This window comes from Coloeus monedula, assembly GCF_965178545.1.
Source record: "Coloeus monedula genome assembly, chromosome: 8".
Classification (NCBI taxonomy): domain Eukaryota; kingdom Metazoa; phylum Chordata; class Aves; order Passeriformes; family Corvidae; genus Coloeus; species Coloeus monedula.
The window spans coordinates 20333490-20354800 of NC_138788.1; the positions used below are offsets into that span (position 1 = coordinate 20333490).

At 41.9% G+C, this 21311-nt stretch overlaps 1 protein-coding gene across 1 annotated transcript; it reads right to left on the reverse strand.

The window, feature by feature from the left end:
- Positions 1 to 850: 850 nt before the first annotated feature.
- Positions 851 to 15943, reverse strand: RBP3 (retinol binding protein 3; the record flags this gene model as incomplete). The annotated part of the gene is made up of 4 exons (XM_082286633.1): positions 851 to 1179; positions 3007 to 3149; positions 5963 to 6153; positions 12896 to 15943. 4 exons carry the CDS (start codon positions 15941 to 15943, stop codon positions 851 to 853), a joined length of 3711 nt encoding a protein of 1236 aa, XP_082142759.1.
- Between the last annotated feature and the right edge of the window lie 5368 nt (positions 15944 to 21311).

The window sequence follows — 21311 nt, forward strand, 5'->3', positions numbered from 1 at the left end:
TAAGCTCATGTCAATTATCTCTGTTAGTTGTCCTGGAATACACTATTACATAATATGTAGCTTGATAGCAGGGTGAAAAGGATATTTTTCAGGTTTTTTTGTGTTTTATTTTTTTTTTCTTCTGTCTTTGGGGCAGGACACAGCAATCTAATATTAGCCTTAAGTAAAAACATACTACTCTTTTCCTTGAGTCAGTTGATCTGGGCACTGGGTAAAAGAGTCAATGTACTGCCTTTGTCTTGCTCATCCTCCCCTCTGACAGACACTGAGAGAAGCAGGCATGTTCCTTTGAAATACCAGGAGTCTGGGCAACCCTGACAGACTGGGAATTTTTGGTTATTTTTGGTACATCTAAATGATGAGATGGAGAAGAGACTTAATTTAGCTCTTGTAGTTTGGAAAATAGACTCTTCCAACTCCTGTTAGTTTTTAAAGATGTTTAAATAGGAATGTACACAATTTCCAAAGAAGAAGATGTGCCTTTTCTGTGTTTGAGCTTGTTCACACGCTTTCAATACTGACAACTGGGATTTTCTATGGGACCACAGGAAATCTGTGATTGGTAGCTAAAGCTTAAAAAACTGACACACTGAACATTTATGTTTGATTACAGGAGAGGAATCCTGAAATCCCAGTGAATTATTGAAGTATTTCAACCATGCACAGAAAGAGCTCGGTTCCAAAGAATGGGGAAAAATAGCAGCATGTTGAAAACAAGTCACTGAGCTATGTACAGGGACCCAATCACTGACCAGAGAGACTGAAATGAACCTCCCACTTGTTTCTAGGGCTTACATTTGGGTAGCTAGCTTTCTGTTCATAAGAACTAGGGACATATTCCTCCACTGGACTATCTAGAGCTGTGTAGGTGAGCATTGAGCATCTCCTTTGCTTTGACGAGTGCTGCTTCAGCTGGTGTTTCTATGTGAGGAGGCACTCCTTTCCCTTCCCAAGAAGTGCTGTCTGCAGAGATGACTGATCTGGAGGTGGGGATGAAGATGTAGAAGTTGGTTTCATCTACCTGATACATCTGTGGGGAATGGCAGCCACCACTGGTCTGCTCCCCAATGATGAGAGCTCTGCCCAGTCTCTTCATTATGGATACAAACTCTTCAGCAGCCCCAGCTGTCACAGCACTGGTAAGGATTACCAGCCCCTTCTGAGAGCCGTACCTCTCCCCTGTAAGGTGGGAAAAAACCCATCAGAAATGAATCAATTTTCAGACATTTGTTTGTATAATAGAGCAAAGAGAAGCCAAGATAGAGGCTTCACTCCCTACCTGCTATTAACAACCCAAGAAGTTTGGAAATCTGCTTTGTATCTATGATAGTATTAAAATACTTTTAACACGAGCCCAGACTCTATGCTGTAAAAAAAGGCTGTCTCCCTATGTGGTGCTCTTGTGCCATCAGTTTCTGGTTATGAGCTCCATCCGGAGAGAAGCCAGCTCATGATTACTATTGTTAGCTCTTTTGTGGCTTTGACTTTTACAGGAGCTCCAGATCTCATCAGAATAGTGGAATAGACAGGTGGGAAAAATGACATCTTCCACTGTTGCAGCAGGAGTAGTCAAAGCTCATCCAGAAGCATTTTCAGTTTCACCCTCATCCCTGCTCTAGGAACATGGCTGTCACAGAGCTTGGCCTTCAACTATGCAGGCATCATTTTATGAAATTAGAATTATAGTGGTTTTCCACAGCTTTTTATAGTCTGTAAGTGGAAGCTATACATGGCCTTTGTCCCAAACCCTTCAACACCCCTTTTTTATTAGGATCTGAGCCAAATTATCTCATTTTCTCACATAAAACAGCTGACAGGAATAGGAAGGATTTTGAACCTTATTTTCAATATCTATGAACATGTTAGATACTTTTTGAGAGGTTAGTTTCTTTGAAAAAGTGACCAGTAGGTAATAGCTAGGACTTGATAACTTGAAAACTAAACTGCTCTAAAAATGTCATTCTATAAGTAAGTAATAATATGACTTAAAATCCTCATGCTAAATTCTAAGAGAGGGGCCAATAGCATGGTAATTAATTTTCACACCATTTTTGGTCTTCTCATTTCACTATAAACATAATAACCATTAGAAGACTCTTTTCACAATAGATATATATAATACAGGACCCGATCCAGCTCCTTTGAAGTCAATATGAGTCTGCCCATTCTCTTTGATGGGAACTGGAATGTGTCCATAGAAATCATATCCTTTAGCACAACCGACCTCTGACTGCCTGGGAAAATAGATGGACCCTGCAGACTGTGACAAAGTTTAACCATTTCAGCATGATCCAGGCCAACAACTCCAGACACCATTAACTTTTTTGCTACTGTCTTAGCTTAAGACGGGAAAATAATTCAACTCATGTTTAAGGGCTCTTAGAACTCTAACTGCAGTTTGTGAGCACTGAAGAGCTCTGTTTCTGCATGTTGCAGCATCCTTTCAACTTCCACAAACAGTGGGGCAGGCTATGTGTGGGGTGTGTGTCACATTGCCAAATGCTTTAAACTCACCCAGATATGCAAAAATTAATGTTTTTCTTTCTCGTCTCTGGACAAACTGGGGTGTTAAGGTGTTTTCATCTACTGATGTAGAGGATTACACAGGTAGGTATTAGGGAACAACATATAAAACTGTATGGGAGTATTGGAAGAGACATTACTAGAACTCTAGGCAACACTGGATTAATTTTTAATTTTGGCAACTTTTAAAAACAACAAGTTACAGCTGGTGTACACAGTATTTGGCTCAACTTCTGGGGACCAATTTACAAACCTCTGTGCCTAACATACCCCATTCTTAGGAGTGATAAACTGTTATTTGTAGATGGCATTGAGGGACGTGGCTGAAATGCACATTTTTTGTTTCTACATTCTCTACACAGATTGAGCTGATCATGGCAGGTGCTTTCACCAAATGAGTTACAGTATTTAATGGCTTGTTTAAAATGCACAAGGAGAGACATTTGAAATGGAAAGCTACTCTGGAAAGAAACTGCCATTTACCTTTGAGCTGTGGCTGGGTCCATATCTCCTTTACTGAGTCACTGGGTCTGTTATAAACTTTGTCCAGGAGAATTGGGTGTCCTTCATCAAAGAAATATGAGCATAGGATTGCTATGGGTGTAGTGGAGCCTCCAATATTGTACCTTTTCAAGAATTAAAAATATTAAGGAAACAAGTGAAAATTTGTGTCAGGCAGTAAATCTTCCTTCCCAAGTATTGTTTCATAACATCAGTCCCGAAAAGGCTTATGGCTACATTTTGATACATTTACATTCATTCTCCCCTATCAGCATTTGCACTTCTATCAGATCAACAAAATCCTGTCTAAGAGTGTTGGAGTTTTATTGCCCACAACTGACTTCAAAAGCAAATACAAAACATAAAAGTCTTATTTTTTTCTTGATGTTACGTAGAAAAAATCAGAAAGTAAGCAAAGACTCTAAATCTGCAGAGAAACATCATACTCTTGTTATTTTACTCTGAGTAACCCATTCTGTTCCTGGTGTCGGCAGCAAGGAGTGAATACATAAACCCTAATACACAAAGTAGATTCCAATTAAAGCAACATATGTTTGTAGAACTGTTGTGTTCCTATTTTTTGCTACACAAAATGGGAAAACTTAGAAATTTAGATAAGTCCATCTTTTTTGTGTCTAAAGATTGCGTTAGTTGCTTCATTTAGCACAGTCGTAGTTGAAAACTTTGGTCATTGTTTAATTCCATAGCAGTCTCTGAAGATTAATTTTACTGAAGAGCTTGTCACTGGAGAACCCCTGCTATGAATACACAAAATTAACTGCCAAAATATTTTTTCCTGTCACTTTTCACTAATACTAGAGCACATACAACTCTAGAAATGTTTGTACTTTGCTTACTGATAGAGTGTGGATATAGTACTTTCCTCTAGGTGATGTTAGGAGTACCTAGCACAGACATTCCAGCAAAAACCTGCTAGAAAATGAGTTTATTCAGTTCAATCTATAGCTAAGATTTTGCACCTCTGGAAAAGGATCTGACAATCCCAGAGGCCTCTGTTCCGAAGAGTGAAGCTACATCTTTATTCTTCAGCATTTGGGAGCTGCATGATTGACATTGTGATTGGCTAGAAGTTAAATAACCATCTTCAGTGTGTCCCTGATAGTGCTGTGCTGCCAGGGGTGCTGCTGCTGCACAGCCCATGCGACAGCTCAGCCCAGCAGAGCCCAGTTTCCTTCAGGTGCCATCACGGCTGAAGTTGATGGCAGGCAGGGCAATGCTGGAATGCTCTTCCTGGGACTCTCTTGCAGACACTGAAACTGCAGTAACTTTAGTCAGTAATAATGTCTGAGCAGTTGCCAGAGTTTGAACTTAAATTTTGGATGCTAGTACTCCTTCTTACAGATGCCTTGTGTGACCTTAGGGAGGCCTTTTAGTTCATCAGTGTCTCTTGTCAATGCTGTGAGAGTTAAAAATATGAAGTTCATGAGTGGCACAGCTGTTCCGGGAAGGGGAACTATTAAAGTGAGAGACATTATGCATTATGGTTAATCCCATGCAAAATTGAAATTATCCAAATATGAAGTTCATGAGTGGTACAGCTGTTTCAGGGAGGAAAACTTGTAAAATGAGAAACATTATTCATTACAGTTAATCCCATGCAAAATTTAAATCATTAGCCTTAAAATTATAAGATTGGCTTACAGAGAATTTCAAAAGGCTTGTTTGGGGTTCTCTTTTGTATGTCTTCAGAGACTGGGTCTTTTATGTGCACTCAAAGGACTGAAAATACGTTAAATATAAAAAAAATAAACCAAACCAAAACAACACAAGAAAGGAGCTATAATGAGACCATTTGGTACCTGAGACGTGATTTCATCTTTGCTGCTTCAGTGCCCCCAGCCCTAAAATTTTTAGCTTGGGAGAAAACTGGGGCAAGAAAGAGTAAAGTCCCAGTCCTATCTCAAGTCTATTGGAAGATGGTGGTGCTTTTGCTGAATTCAAATCCAGTCATGGGTGTGTTATGTTCGTCGCTGCCTTGCCTCCTCTGTTCTCACATAGTAAGATCTCTGTCTCTGCTCTCATCACTGTGGTCATCTTTTCCTCCCTATGATGCAAATCCCACAAGATTAAGAAGATAACCAAATATTAAGAGCCCCATGATAACAATAGACACAAGTGGTTCTAGCATTAAAACCAAGTCCTTACAAAGTCCTTATTTTCTTTGGTTTATATTTGTAATCTTCTGGGCTCACACACATTAACTCTGGACCACAACAAGGGCATTACTTCCCTAAATACTGTGTAGGAAATGTGAATGTTTTATATTAATCTGCTTTGATTGCTGGTGAAAAATGAATGACATCTTATTGCTCATAAGAATTGGAGCACTATTGACACACTGGAGTGTCCAACAGAATTCTAAGAAGAGGGCAGGTGTACAATGCTGCAGCTTGGTGCAGCAGGGCCCAGGAGTGCTACAGTACCTCTAGGCACCTCTGTGCTCTGTGCACAAGGCCCGTTCTGTACAGACCCGATTGCCCAGAATTATTTAGCACTGCAGATATGGCAAATTAAATGTTGTAACACAGCCTTGCACATAGTCTGTCTTTTTGACTGTTGAATCACTTGGCCACTACATGAAGTAAATATTTATTTTATAAATATATATATATGGTACATGGAGAGTTAGATTAGAAAGAAGTTAGAGAAATAAAACAAATGTAACATCCAGAACTGCATTCTGCAAACTATTCCCTAAATTTGCCTATTTAGTTCTAAACATCTCAAGTGATGATACAATTTATTTTGAAATATACTTCCAGACTGTTATTATTTTCCTTGGCTGTTTTTCTTTTCTCATTTAATCCCAGCAATGTTAGCCTGTAAACAGGATAGTAAGCCATGTAAAGCTAATTCACTGTTACAAATAAAATGCTGTTTTGAAAGAGCTTTGGTTATTTGCCATTCAAAGGTTTACCTCAGGTCTATGATTAATGCATCTGTGTGAACAATTTTCTTCCAAACAAGCTCTATGATTAGGTCGGACACCTGGGTTAGAAGTTCACTGTCTCCAAACATATCAAATCTCAGATAGCCGATGTTGTTTTCAGATACATTTGTGTGGAATGAAAACTTAATCAAATCTTCAAATACTTCTGGCGGAGGGATCTGAAAGAGTTTGGAAAAACAAAACAAATCATTTGCTGGCACTGGTAGCTCGACACAAAATTATGTGGGTCATGTTAATCCAGGGGGGACACGTGTGAGGAATGTGACCGAGTTTGAAAAACATAATAAATTTTACAACATTTTTGCATGTTAAACATAGGTTAGCATTGCCTGATGCATTTTTGCACAGTATAAGGTGCATCAATAACATGCCCAGAATCTGGATCAGGCGCCTATTTGCCAGAGCTCGTTTTATTTTTCAAACATACAAGAATTTCCTTAGAGCAAAGAGGCTAAAAGAACAATCCCAACCTGCAGCATAGATCCCAGGCCTGCCATCCAAGCTCACATGTTGCCTTTGTGAGTTCTTTCTAGAAACGGCACCTGGGACTTTCATAATCTCTTTACTGGCCTCATCTGACAAACAGCTGCTGGCCGCAGGTGCGAGTGGCCCCAGCCCCTCTTAATGACCCAGTCCCTGTGACAGTGAGGAACCCGATGTGTCTGGGCATGTGCTAGGATACTCATGAAGTAGACATGCTAAATCTCTTATATGGTGGCCATGTGCCTGGAGTCTCACGTGTTAGGTTGCGATTTATTTAATTTTGCTTAGCTTATGTTATTAAACAGTGGACTGTTTTAGTAGCAATGTGTAGCCAAATAATAAAGTTATCCTAGTAACCCCTGTATGCATTGAGACATAGCCAGTTCCTATTGCCAACCTTCTGTTTTGCATGCAGTATCTGAAAATGGAATAGTCTCCTTCAGCTTGAGATAAGAATTTAGAATACATACAACTTATATGACCTTCAGCCATTTGGTATTTTCTCCTCTGTTGCTGTGAAAATGGTATTATACCTTTTTAATCAGTTGCCCTCTGCCATAGCTCATCCCCAGACAATCCATTCTTTCACACTTGAAAGAACAAGGAGTCAGCAACGAACCATGTGCTAGCAGGTGCTCTTCAAGTTGACAACATGCCACAGAACTGGGGAGGCACTTGGGCCTTCTGCAACTACAGAGAAGTCAAGTAATCTCCTGACCTCTATATAGTGCTCTGGCCTGGAGTTTTGCTCCTGCTGAAAGCAGGTCTGCCACAGCAGAAAGAGTTTTTTCCGAGGTGTGTGAATGCAGCTGTGCTTGATGTTACTGAGGGGAAAATTACCCACCATATGACACTTCATCATTCAGTTCCTGATGTATGCCAAAATTACCAAAATTTCAATCATTAATTTAAAAGCCCTGTTGGCCAGTAGTTGTTGACTTGATGATAAGAGCAAATTCTTTTCTGTACCCTTCTTTATCACTTTACCTTGTGAAAATAACAATTGTATCTGGACTGTAAACACATCAGTCCAGCAGAACTGAGTTTGTCATTTCCATTCCACTTCCCAGTGACAGCAGTGTTACTTGATCTGTCCACTATACTTTGATTAACAAATCACAGTTTTGAAAAATATATTCAGCATGCATTGATTGTTCTGACAGAACTTATATCTACTTCAGAGGTACTGGTCCTCTCAGGAGGAAAATAAAAACATCACCCATTACTAACATCTGCAAGTAAAACTGATGTGTTACTCTCAGCTGCTTACTAATGATATTTTAATTGTACACACTAATGTCTTATCTCTGTCTCCAATGCTAATTGCTAAATGCATACCTGGAAACATGTTGATTAAGAATAGTATCTGCCTGATGAATTTCTTCTCTACTTACTCTTTTACTGTGATGCATCTTATTTTTGTTCCCTGAGGACTGCAGCACTGCTAACTGTTGAAAATTCATTACAAATTTCAAGGTGGGCAGGTTTCTCTTAAAGCCCCAGGTCTCAAGGGCTGAAATAAATGTGCAAGGATCTAAATGAAAGCCGTTCTTGGCTGCAGGAAAAGTTATGAAAATGTATCTATTCTAAAAGCTCCAAGACTGGATATCACATGAAGAGCACTCAGACTGTAATTTTGGGGTGCCAGGGAAAGCATCTGAATTTTTCAGCAGAAGAGGTGAGGAGCCTGTGACTGGTATGAGAGAGTTACTGCCCTGCAAAACTTCAGATTCATGACACTGGCACATGGGCCACATGCTGCAGGTAAGTAAGGCGGTAAGTCAAGCTTCAGGGAGCAACCAGGTGCTCTTTTTGGAAGGCAGGGCTCTGCTGGCCAAGGACAAGCTGGGACAGGATGCAGCTGAAAGTAAGATCCTGCTGCTCAGTCAGACAATGTTTACATACAAATGACTTGTTGTTAAATATAAGCCCTCAGGTGCACACTATAAACAATGAGGCTAGGCTAAAGGACCTCCAAGCTAGCACCACTTTAAGCCAAGGAAAAGTGTTTTTTCATTAACTATATTGTGTCTACAGTCCTGTTCTGCAGACTCCTTCCACAGGTGAGCGGCCTAAATATAACATATGATGTGACACAAAATAGGACTGTGGAATGCTGCCCTGGGACTTGTGCATAGAGTTAGATCCCTGATTCTGTTACCGACACAAACCCCAACCATCAGCAAACCGCTTTTCCAAATGTGCCTCTCTTCCCTCTTTTCTCTCCTTTCATCTCTCCCTTAAGTTGTTTTTAGATAGAAGCTGTTTTTTCAAAGCTATTTTCGTGCTGACTGTTTTAAGGTAACTCTGATTTTCATTAAGGTTGCTAGTGCTGCCAACTGCTGGCTGTGAAAATATTATCAGGCAATACCCTTGTGCCGCTGCAAACCCTGAGATAAGTTTAAGAACCATGAGATCTTGGGGGCTGAATGGCAGGGTTGCACTTTTCTTAGAACATTTGGGTTCCTTGTGTACGCTCACAGGTTGGAATGGAACTGTCCATCCTAGCAGGGCCCCCAGCTCAAGGACTGAGCAGGATCAGCTATAGCCCTGACAGCTCATTCTCATTTGCTCTTAACAACACACATTTCACTGGGTGATTTCCAAGCAATCCACCGTAGTACGTCACCAGCCTTTCTATAAGAAAGATGTTTCTAAGATCTAGTGTAAACAGTATAAGTTGACTACTTTGTACTCTTTAAGTGCATTACTTCTTGACCTATTTACTGTGGACAAGGGAACAGATTATTCTTTTCATAACTGAAACAGTCTCTTACGTATCTGCGTTTTCATGTCTCCTCTCAGTTTTCCTCTCTGGAATAAACAACTCAAATATTTTAAATTTTTTCAATATTAGTTTTATTCAGTCTTCCCTTTACTCCTGTTCCTCTTTTCTGCTGCCTCTGTACTTGAGCCACATCTTTCCAGAAAACCATTGCCCAGGTCTGTGCATATTATACTCTAGATGAATTTTCTTTAGACTAAATGTAGCAGAAGATTTCATGTCTTACTAATTATACTCATCCTTATCCATTCCAGTTTGATGATGATGAGTATTTACTGCAACATCTTGACCCTATTAATTTGTGCTCAGGTTATGAACTCTGAAGAACCCATTTACATTTTTACAGGACTTCCCCTAAACAAGCTACTTTCCTCCCAGAGTTGTGCAGTGAATTACTATCACCCTAGAAACAAGCAAGCAAAGATTGCAAAAGGTGAAGAGCCAATGAGAGTAAAACACGAGATACTTTTCTCTTGCATAAACTTGCATAGTTCCACTGACTTTACTGTGGTTATGTCAATATAAATCAACATCATATGGACCTATAACAATTGTTTGTCCACCTTTTAGCAATAGATGCAGCAATTTGATTATTTATTTTGACGCTTGGAGGCTGAGCATTTTGATTTCACTCATTAATGAAAGGATATAAGCAAACTGTACTTCTTTCTGGTGAAACATCTCTAACTATTGCCTCCTTCAGCAAGTACAACACTCTTCTATACATACATATTATTCATCTGGAAAAAGGAGGACTTGAATTGCAGGAACAATTTTTATAAAGGATTAATTTTTGCCTTTTATTCTGATCATCATTTTCAGCTGCTTATGTAAACTATCATGACAAAAATTCTCTTAGGTGTAAAGACTGCATTAAAAGTAGTTGGTGATTAAGAAGAGGCCAAAAGAATCACTTAGGGAGACCCCTCATCACTTGAAATGGGCTTTACAATTATGCCAAAATCAGGCAGCTGTTCTTCCATAGGTAGAAACTCAGTCACAAACACAAATGTTTCAGTATGCAAAGGAAGGTTTAACTGGAGAGGGAGACAGAAGAATAAGAAGCAGGGATTATTGAACTGCAGGTCAGCAAGTTCACAGAGCTCTGCCTTATAAGCAAAATGTTATTTTCTGGATCACAAAAAATATATAAAAAATTTGCTTCTGGGAAGTCTGACTTTGGAAAGTAGAATTTATGCAGCTGACAACTCTGACTAGAAGTGACCTTGCTGCTGCTCAGAGGAGACATATTCACTACTCTCTACTATGCTTCAGCAGCTATTCTAGTGCAGCAGATGCAAAGGTCTGCACGCATTTCACTTGTCTGTCTCCTATGTCCCATCCCATCCTTCCTGTAGTTATTCATCATCACTTTCAGTTAATTGTGTTGGATCTGCTTCACTGTCAAGGTCATTAACAGCAAAATCCTGCTGTCAAGGGAGAGGGTGGCTTGGAACGTAGGTAGCACAAGAGAAAAACTAGCTCTTAGGTTTTTAAGGAATAAATGTGATATAGATCAAGAGAGACACTATGTCCATGTATTGGGCTGCCAAATTTTTAATTTTTAAAAAAATTTACAAATGCAGCTAGTGCCATCATATATGCTTCACTGTAATCTAAAAGTATTTGCTCTCTGGGGTATACCTGAAATGTTCCACAGAAAGCATCCCTCTTATGGCTGCAAAAGCAAAACAGGAGATGAAGGTACTCTTGCTGCCCAGGGCTCTGTGGAATGGGCGAATTTTCTTTTACCTCCATCTCAAGGGAAATCCTTTACTTAAGTGACTTCAGCATCTTTGTTAACAACTTAGTGCTTTCTTGTCTGTTTGATTTCCAATTTCTTCCAGCAATATGAGGGAATGCTTATGCCTCTGGAAACCATTTTAGTCTCCTAAGAGACGTGATTCTCTGCTCTTTACACATTATTTCACCTTGGAGACATCTTACATTTGTCCTGATTGTCATCCAGACTGATGTGATTTCTTTCTTATGGATGTATCCCTGACCTCTTCCAATCATTTTGCTTGACAAAGAACTATGGTAAAACAGAGGCATTGAATAGTATAATGGCATTTCTTCACTAGCTGTATCAGGATCAGAATTTTATGTCATGTGACAAATAAGATACTTGTCCACTACATCCTGTTCTGAATATTCAAGGTCTGAATAAACTAAGTAATATCTGAACAAGTAAAACACCACCAACAGTATTCAATAACAGCCTTCAGTGAATACAGTGACCAATTTGCAAGATTTTTCCATTCTGTAGAATGGGGAGAAATTATGATGTGTCACTACTGATATGTTGATAATAATTGAGCAGGGAACTCTGTCAAAAGCATTGAAATATTTGAGAGTGAAGTTTTCTACACTCAACCAAGTTAGGAAGGAGAGTGCTGGAATAGAAAACTCCTTTAATTAATTATTTCCATTTAATCTTAAAAGCAAGAATGGGGCCAGCATCTCTTGGTTAGCAAACTTGGAAAAAAAATCTGCCCCTGGCAATGCTTAGACTTTGTCCTTGACCTTAGTATTTGTGGTAATACCACAAAGGTCATGGCCACTTTAAATCATGCATGCCAAAAATTTCAGAGTGTGGAAGTCCACGGATTTCCTCCCCCAGGAAACATTTAACAGTTACCTGACACTTGGTCTACTCTGGTTCATTGCAAAGGCAAATGCATTCTCTTCAAAAAGTAATTTTATGATTCCCTGGAGAAAATACGTCTCTGATAGCCATGCTAGTGCAGTAGCCAGAAAGCAGCTAACTCCATCCAAGGAGGGGATCAGGTTATCCTAACCCTCTATTTAATTTGAAGACGGAATTTTAACAAGTGCTCCTGGGAGCTCCCTCCAGCACAACAATGAACAAGAAAGATTGGCAAGGCAGACCAGTGTATAAACACTCAGGCTCAGAACAAAGCACAGACTGTTATGCAAACCACACAGCAAGGGCAAAAGTAGATTATTAAAAATCAATTTCTCCCTGGGGTCACCTAACTTCCACCCAGATACTTCTTCCAAAGAATTTCTAGGGCACTGGGAAACTGTCTGATGCTGAGCATGAGACACAATTAGAACAACTTTCAACTGCCACTACCGAAGGAGTTGCTTATTATTCTGGTGTAATAGATGTCAGTTACTACAATTTTATATACAGAAGTCCATCAAAGAGTACATGGTTGCATGTTTAGTGAGTTATATGCATTTACTCTAGTCCAACTAAACTTCCCTCAAATTACGACCTGGGTTTGAAACCAGAGGGTTTCTGCATTAATTACAACTGGAAAAGCTGCAGCATTGGAAGAGGAGGGATCACAGAGACAATGAGGTATCTTTCCCCTAACCCTGAAGAGCTGCATTTTTGCTTGTGGCATATGGCAACTGAAATTTACAGCCTGAAGGTTGTTCCCAAGATGCATGCATCTAGAACTCCCATCTAATTCTACAAGCTACTACCCTAAATGCCAGAGACAGCTCAGCCTACAAAACCTGCTCAGGCACTGGCTTTTCCTCTGGGTACTGGTAAATTCAGGTGGGTTTATGGTATGGGCTAGAAAAAAGATAAGGTATCTGACTCAATGCTCCCATTCCAGCTGGCATCTCTATAACTGAGTATGAGAGAACTGTACCTGTTTTGGCATGATCCCTGGGATGCTGTCCTTGGCATGTTCAGGGATGTAGAGTAATTTCAGGTGTTCATCATCAGAAAGAGATTGTAAGATGGCAGTCACCTTCCCAGCGAGTTCTTCCTCTGTATGGATCCTTTTATAATTGTCCTTGTTGATATTCTTGGTGAGGTTGGATGCTATAACAGTCCCAATGTCCACAAAGGCATAATTATCTGCCACAAGCTTGCCTACAGTTTGCAATATCTGTGGCACCTGGGCACGCAGGTTGGCAATGTGTTGAGCTACAGACATGGCTTCACTGGCCTGGATGGTGATGTGTGGCTCCACCCCAGACACACTCCATACTTTTCCAGTGACTGGGCTGAGCACCACTTGGCTGGGGATGGAGGCATATAGGGAGCTGTTACCAACACGATAAATGCCCACTGAGAGGGATCCACCAACTGTGGGCTCACCAATAACTGTGGCCCGGTGTAGATCCTTCATAGAGCGAGTGAAAGCCTCAGCTGCTGAGCCACTCATATGGCTTGTTAGGATATAGATGTCCTTGAGGGAGCCGTATCTCTTGCCAGAGAGCTGGGGGAGAGTCCACACCTCTGTGCTGCGGGAGGTACTACGATCGAAGACAGTGTAGAGGTGTTTCCGAGGCTCAGGCTCAAAGAAGTAGGAACAAAGTATTGGGATGGCAGTGGAGTAGCCACCTGTGTTGTACCTCATGTCAATAATCATGGCATCCGTGTCCACCAGCTTGTTCCATACCATCTGCAACAGCTGTGGCCCAATGGCCTTCACTGTTTCTGCCTCAGCCATCATATCAAAGCGAAGGTAACCTAGGTTCCCTGGCAATACCTCAATTTTGAAGAGTGCCTCAATGATGTAACTCAGCTCTTCAGGGCTGGGAATCACATTGGGAAGCTGCTCTTCTGGTGTTGGTTCCACATGGCTGTGGAAGACATGAAGCCGATGGTCTCCAGAGGCCTCCTGCAAGTCACTGGTAAGCTGGGAAGCCAAAGTCTCTGAGTCTATAGCTGATCGATAACCTCCCTGGGCCCGTTTGGTGCTGAGCATAGCACTGGCCTTACCAGCCACTTCTGGGATGGCATAGTGAGCCTCTAGGAGTTGCCCAGTACCCTCTAGAAGTACTCCCATGTTCTTGTGGAAGGCTAGCACTTCTTCGGCCTTTTCCAGTGCATCCTCAGCCAACACTATGGCATCAGGAACAACTCCTCCACCCATCCAGCTCTCCCCATGGTTGTCAATGAAGGTGATAACAGGAACTGTGATAGTCAGGCCACGGGTTATTCCCGGCGCAGGCTGCAGCAGAGGGAAGGTACGGGTGTGCGAGAGGCTTCCCGCTGTGATCTCACCAATCAGCGTGGCACGGCCTAGGGACTGCATGAGGTAAGCAAACTCCTCAGCAGCTGTAGCAGTGTGGTGGCTGGTGAGCAGGTAGACGCCACGCTTAGCCCCATAGGACTTGCCCAGCAATTCTGCCTGGCTGTTGTGCTCCTGCGTATGGTTGGTGCATCTGTCATAAATTGTGAAGAGATGGACAGGATCAGCAGCAGGGTCTTGGAAATAGGAGAGTAGCACAGGCACAGCAGAGGAGGAAGGGCCTCCAGGGTTGTAACGTAGGTCCATGATCAAGTTCTCTGTATTTTGAAGGGGCTCCCACACTTTGCGTACAATGTAAGGCCCCAGCTTAGCAAGCACAGAGGCATCTGCAAACTCATCGAAGCGCATGTAGCCAACATTGCCTGGCAACACTGACACCTTGAAGACAGTATCCACCAAGGCACTCAGCAGCTGCTCATTGTCAGGTAAGTCAGCTGCCATTCCAATTGGCTTCTCGGCTGGGAGATCTGCAGCTTCACCTGGCATCATGACTTGGACCATCAGACGGGGGTCTTCAGATAAGGTCTGCAACTCAGTATTGAGTTTGGTGGCCAAGTCCTCGGATGACTGCACAGAAGAGAAGTCAGAGGTGGCAAGGTGCCGCAGTAGCGCAGGCACTCTCTCCACTAGGCTGTAATAGTCCTTTAATATGTTTTTGAGGTGGCTAATGGTGCCAGGCACTGCTCTGCGCACTGCCAGGATGTCCAAGGATTTCTGCAAGGCTTGCTCTGCCTCAGTAGCCACACATGGCATCACCCCACTCACTTCCCAGCTCTGTCCACCCCCACTCAAGGGGCTCACAGATCGTGACACAGGAACCATCATATAGAAATTGGAAGGACCAATACGCAGCTTCTGGATGTCCAGTGAGCCCCCGGCTGTCTTCTCTCCAACAGTGATAGCTCTGTTCATGTGCTTGAGGATGTAAGCTACATCTTCAGCCACTCCTGTGGTGTGGCGGCTGATCAGAACAATGACATCCTTTTCTTTGCTGTACCTCTCTCCCAACACCTTTGGAAGTGTCCATATCTCTGTGGTGGTGTTGGAGGGACGATTGTACACAGTCTCAACATGCAGCATCTTGTCTTCTTCATGCAAGTATGAGATGATGAAGGGGAGGCCAGAAATCTGCCCCCCAGTGCTGTGACGAAGATCTATCACCAGGGCAGATGTCTCCATCAGTGTCTTCCAGACCTTGTCCACCAGAAAAGCTCCAACTTTCTGCACAACGTCCTCTCCTATGATATAATCAATCCTCAGGTAGCCAACATTGCCCTCCAGCTTGCCATACATGACCACATGCTCAATAAGACTCAGGAGTTGCTCACGGGTAGGGGAAACCTCAGCTTCTTGTTTGGGAGCTGCATGTGGTAATGGCTCATAGGAAATCACCAGTCTTGGGTCATTCAGAGCACCCTGCACTCCAGCTGTCAAGACACTTGCCAGCATTTTTGGATCTGAGATGTCCAGGATCTCCCCGCTCTTGATTGCTTGTTCAATGGCTTCTTGCATTCCCACTAGGTTTTCAGGATAACAGTAATTGTCCAGAAGGACTTTAGCCATGTCCAGCACTAGAGCTGGCTGAAAGATTTCCTCAGCAGGTATGCTGCACATGATCAGTGCTGAAAACAGCAAGAAATGTGTCCTGATCATTTTGTCTTTGTATGGAATAGAAAAGAAGTCAGAAGCTCTTATCGATCAAGATGAACATAGCTCTCCAATGACTCTGAATCACAGTGAAATCCCTGTGTTGAATCCAGGTGCACTGAACAGATCTTTTATCTGCATTAAACCTTTAATCTCATTAAAATGGAGTGCATCATTCAAAGTGCACCAATAGATAAAGTTCAGCTCCTTACTACTTCACAGGCCTCTTATGAAACAGTAATAGACTTCAATCACCAAGGAAGATCTTTCTAGCAGTTAATTGTTTCCAAAAGGTAATGCATTGCCTGTTACAAACTGGTCCTGGCTTATCCTGAAAGTAGATTGCTTAAATGCAACTCTTATTTTAACCACTGTTATAACAGCAATCATCCTCCCTTTTACCATTATTTATGAAGAGCTTATACCAGGAGATTCTTCAGTGACTTAGCTGTATCAATATTTAATATTCTTTCAAAAGTTGTTGACAATACATTGTCTTTGGTGTTTTTCAGTCTGAGCTGCAAAGGACTCTTCCTACATTCTATGACTAAGAGCTCCAAACAAGGAACTCCAGACATTTAGCACAGCTCATAAAATCCAAGGTAATGACAGCCTGTTAATTTCTGTGCTGAGAATTGCCAGCATTTTAAACAGGACTTTGAAACACATTTGCCTCAGCATAATACAGCTAAATCTGAGGTGACTTTAATCTTCACAATTTGCACTCAGTTAGGATTTACTTGTAATACCGTTGGGTAACATATGGTCATGTCTGATGACAGCTCCCAGCCAATAGACTTTAGGCTCAACATACCAAAATAGAATGTGGGGGGGGGTTGTTTTCTTCTGCTCACAATGTATTTGAGACTCTATTGTATTAAGAGTTTGAAAGAGGATCAGAATATGTGGAATGCAGGCTGTACCCACTCCGAGCTCCAGTATGACATGCCAAAGATATACAGGAACAGATTCTTGGCTTCAAGTTTGAAATTAGTTGCTACCCCAGCCATTCTGTTTGCCAGAGGTAGCTACAAGAATAGACTCTGAAACTTGGGTAGAGCACGTTTTTGTACTGCTGTCAAAATGTTGCTACATATGAATACATGTGGAGGGAAGAGTTTAAAGGTGGTCTAAGCCTGTCTGTTGGTGTAATGTGTGTCTTGAATGAAGCCTGACACTCAAGACTTTCAACTTACTGTGCAAAGGGTGCTACAGATGTTATATACAAGGTGTTAACAGTCACCTCATCTTACTCAGAATGTAACAGACATAGATGAATTTCCTTGAAGATAATAGTCAGAAAGGACACAAGAACAGACAGCACCTGAGTACTTTTGATCAGAGTATGTATCAGATATCAGCTGTGCCCCCCATACCTAAATGAGGTCTATCTATCACTGTTAAACTCTTTACAGGACAATATTTTTTGTAGCATTTAAGGAAGTATTTCCACGGAGTAACAATATTCTTCTCCAGTGAGGCCTTATCTAGAGGTTAAAAATCACAAAATGGCACTTTCCTGATGGTAGTTGTTATATAATAATAAGATTCGGAAAAAAACTTTTCTCTGTTTTCCTGACATTTATTTTGCAGTTTATCACAGTCTATAAAGATTTTCGTATCAGAAGTGCTGGAAACTGTAGCTGAGGTTCTTATGAAGCAAAGACATTGGGAAATATATACGGGACTGTGATTAGATAAGGCAACGCTCCACAGCTCAATTTATTTCTCAAGTTATGCACATTCATTCTCATGTACTTTATCACTACCACATAAAACCAAAACCAGCTTCACAATGTAAAAGTAAAATAAATGATTTTTTCCAACATGCATGACTTTAAATGCTAGGACAGTGGAAAAAACCTATTTTTCCACACTGGATTTGTTCAGTCATCTGTTTTTCTTGAAATTCAATATGGATATTCAGTATGGATTTTCTGAATTCAATATGACATGTAACTTTCACTGCTACCTTGGTAATTCTTTGTAGATGGTCTTACAAGGTAAGAATCCCTTATATGTGGTGTGAATTCTTTAAGATTTGGAGAATGACTATTTGCTTACTCATTTTGAGGCACTTATAGCTTAAATTTTTATCACACATGTTGTTTAATGCAAGTCTTTTCACTGAACTCTGAATAACCAGATCCAAAATGTAACTCTACTATCTATTCTAGCTTATAATATAACTCAAGTCAAATTCTTATTTTGATTTTAGTTTTGAGCAAAACTAAATAGCTAAGGCATAGTTTTAGCTTTTATAACTCATAAAAGTTTATGATCCTTTAAAATCTGTCCACAAGTATTTCATTTTCTGACTTCCTGTGGGTATGAACTTCCCACACACTCTGGAAAGAGGTATTTTTTTATCTGTCCCAGACTAGTCTGCATGCAAAGTCTGCATTACTCAGATCACATGCTAAAAATCTTCCATAGGAACAAGATTAAATGTTTTGCTGTATATTATTTGCTTTCTGTATTCTGCTCCAATATTCCCCAGTTCCCATCTGCAGCTGATCCCACCATTCCCTCATCAGACTCATGTAGATATTTGGTCACTGACAAACCGCAGTAGCGGGAGGCTCATCTGAAGGTGGCAGCAAGAGCACCTTTTTCACTGGCAGACATGCCAACAGGATAAAGGCGAAAGCTGGCAATAAACTATTTTTGGTTTTAGCAAAGCCTTCTAACACAGCCATATTTGAAATTAAATATGTGAATTAGAATTAATTTAAAGGTGATATGTGGCTTCTAAATACTGAGAGGCAGAGTTTATTAGTTCAAGCACAGGACTATGCTAATGAAATATTTAATGCTTCCAGGACTTCAGTAAGTATTTCTAGACAAACCTTCACTGCCTTTTATAGATGTACAAGTCTGGGTCAGTACTACTTCATAGCTGTCTGTGACAGAGATGACTGGATTGCATAGGTATGGTATAAGACTGTCTTTTCTGTTCTGTTCTTGTACTGTTTGGTACAAAGGAAACCTTGTTCTGAGTAGGCTTTCTAGGCTCCTTAGAAATAAAAAGAATTAATAATATCACCCTTGCATTCCTTTCTAATTCCCATGCCAAAAGAAGTAATGTTAGATTTTTGTCCCAACGTTTTTCAGTTCTTATACTGTACAAACCTGGAGAGATTAAAATTAAAGTTGGAAGTTTTCTTTCACATTCCTTTAATATTGAAATCTTTCTACTTTATGAAAATGGAAATAGTAGTCTGAGTTGTTTAATGATTAAATTTTTAATAAGAAAAACTTAAATCCAAAATGTGTTAGGTTTTGATTTTCTGTTAAGATTCCCTTGCCTTGCCTTGCCTTCCCTTCCCCCTTGTTTTACAGTGACCAAGAAAAATAAAAGAATGAGAAGATGATTTATATTTTTAATGTAAGATTGAGTGAGGGTAGAAAAAGTGTATTCCCATTTTGAAATCTCTCCAATTTCAGCCAGGAGCAGGTGGAGTGTCATCACAGTTTATGGAGCACAGCTGTGACAAACTCACATTGACCAGCTCTGCTGAACAGATGAACTGCTATATTCTAGATAAGTAGAAGATTCAGCAGGTCATCAAGAAAATGCATTTCAAATAGGCATCCTGACTTAGTTCAGAAATATACTTTTGAATGTGCAGTCCCTGAAGAACTGGTATATTATGGGTTTGCATTATATTGTCTGCATTCTCTACGTCCTACATTTTGGATAGATTTGCAAGTTTGTTCAGCATGGTACAGCAAGCAGAGTTAGCCAATCATAAAGACTGAATATTAAATATTCTATCAAGCCCTCCTATCCTGTGGTTATTATTGAAACAGTGAGAGCTCCAGCCACCCACAGCAGGCTTTGTTTAGTGGCCGTCACGAATGGCTGCCATCGAACCGATCCGATTCCTACCGATGGTTCTGCTGAGGGCCTGATGCCTCATCCTGGCACTGCTGCCCACCAGGCTGGTGTATGGCCCCTTTAGCTGTGCAGCTGTAAAGGACTGGGTTTCTCCCTGGTTGCAGGATCAGAAGCTTTGGTTGCCAGCCCAGTAGCAAGGGCCAGGCTGCCAGGATGCTGCTCCCTCAGCTCCTTTGGTGTGCTGGACCAGCGTCAAGGCTTTTGTGAGGGCTAATGGTGGGTGCACCAGGCTCCGGCCAAACCAAACACCTCAGCAAGGGGATGAACACAGGAGTCCCCTTTGCCAGGGCTACACTGAAGCCATTCTCCTGTCAGGCTGAATTATGACTGATGGTCCAGCAGAAGCTTTAAGGAAGATGACAGAGAATAAACAGGTGCAGCTTAGGAAGGACAGCATGTTTCTGAGGGTGCCAGGAGGCAGAAGCCAGGGAAGACAAGGCAGTGGGCCAGCTTGGAGGCACGGAGAGGGTGAAAGAGGGTGTGGGCAGCCCAGAACGAAATGGCAGGAGACACCTTTATGCTGAGAGGCTCTAAGGTACTGTGGGAGGGAGAGTGGGAAAATATGTGGGAACGGCAGTGCCGCATGGAACCCAGGGGACGCAGCAGCGCCGCAAACCGGAGGGGGCCCGGGGGGAGCACGGACCCCCAGACAGCCCGGCCCGGGGGCCCGCACGGCCCGGCCGTGGCACCGGGGCAGCGCTTGGAGAAAGCACGAAAGGCTGAGGGCAGGTCAAGGATGGCTCTGAGGCTGCCAGTGGGCTCCAGTGAGAGCCAGGGCGGCGCGGAGCAGGTTTGCGCCTCAGGCAGGCACAGCGTCCCACCTGGCAGACGGAGAGCAGAGCCCCGAGCCCCCGGAGGGACCTGACCTGTTTCTGACTGCTGAACACCGGAGAAGGGACGTGGTAGTCACAGGCAATGGCCCGTTAGCTGTTCAGAGCAGCCAGAGGGGATGCGGAGCAGGTACGGTCTGAGGACAGGGTCTTCTTGCCTCACAGACATTGTTCACTTTCTGCGTTGGCTTTGCCAGCTTGGTATGTGTTTCTACCTGCACCTTGCAACTCTTTGCAGTAACAAAAGGATTCACCGCTGCCTGTGAGGAGTTACAGCAAGGTACTGATATTTCCTGGAGTCCAGAGTGTGTGGCTGTGTGGACCTTCACGGTGTGTGGCCACACACCTGTGTGCATTACCTGTGTGGTAAAGGCCAGGCTCTGAGGAGGCTGGAATCAGCTGTGGTGGGAGCAGCATTACCCATGTAGGGCACAGCTGTGTCTGAAATGAAGATGTTTCCTTGAGAGGCCATCTAAAACCTTTTATTCCGAACATCAGTAATTGTTAATTTAGCTTAACGTTTCTATATTGACAGGATCTTTACAGTATAAAGGCATGTGAGCAGATACCAGCCAAACACCTCCAGATTCCCATAAGGCTATTGCCTCTTCACCTGTAGAAAAGTGAAAATGGAGAAATTTTT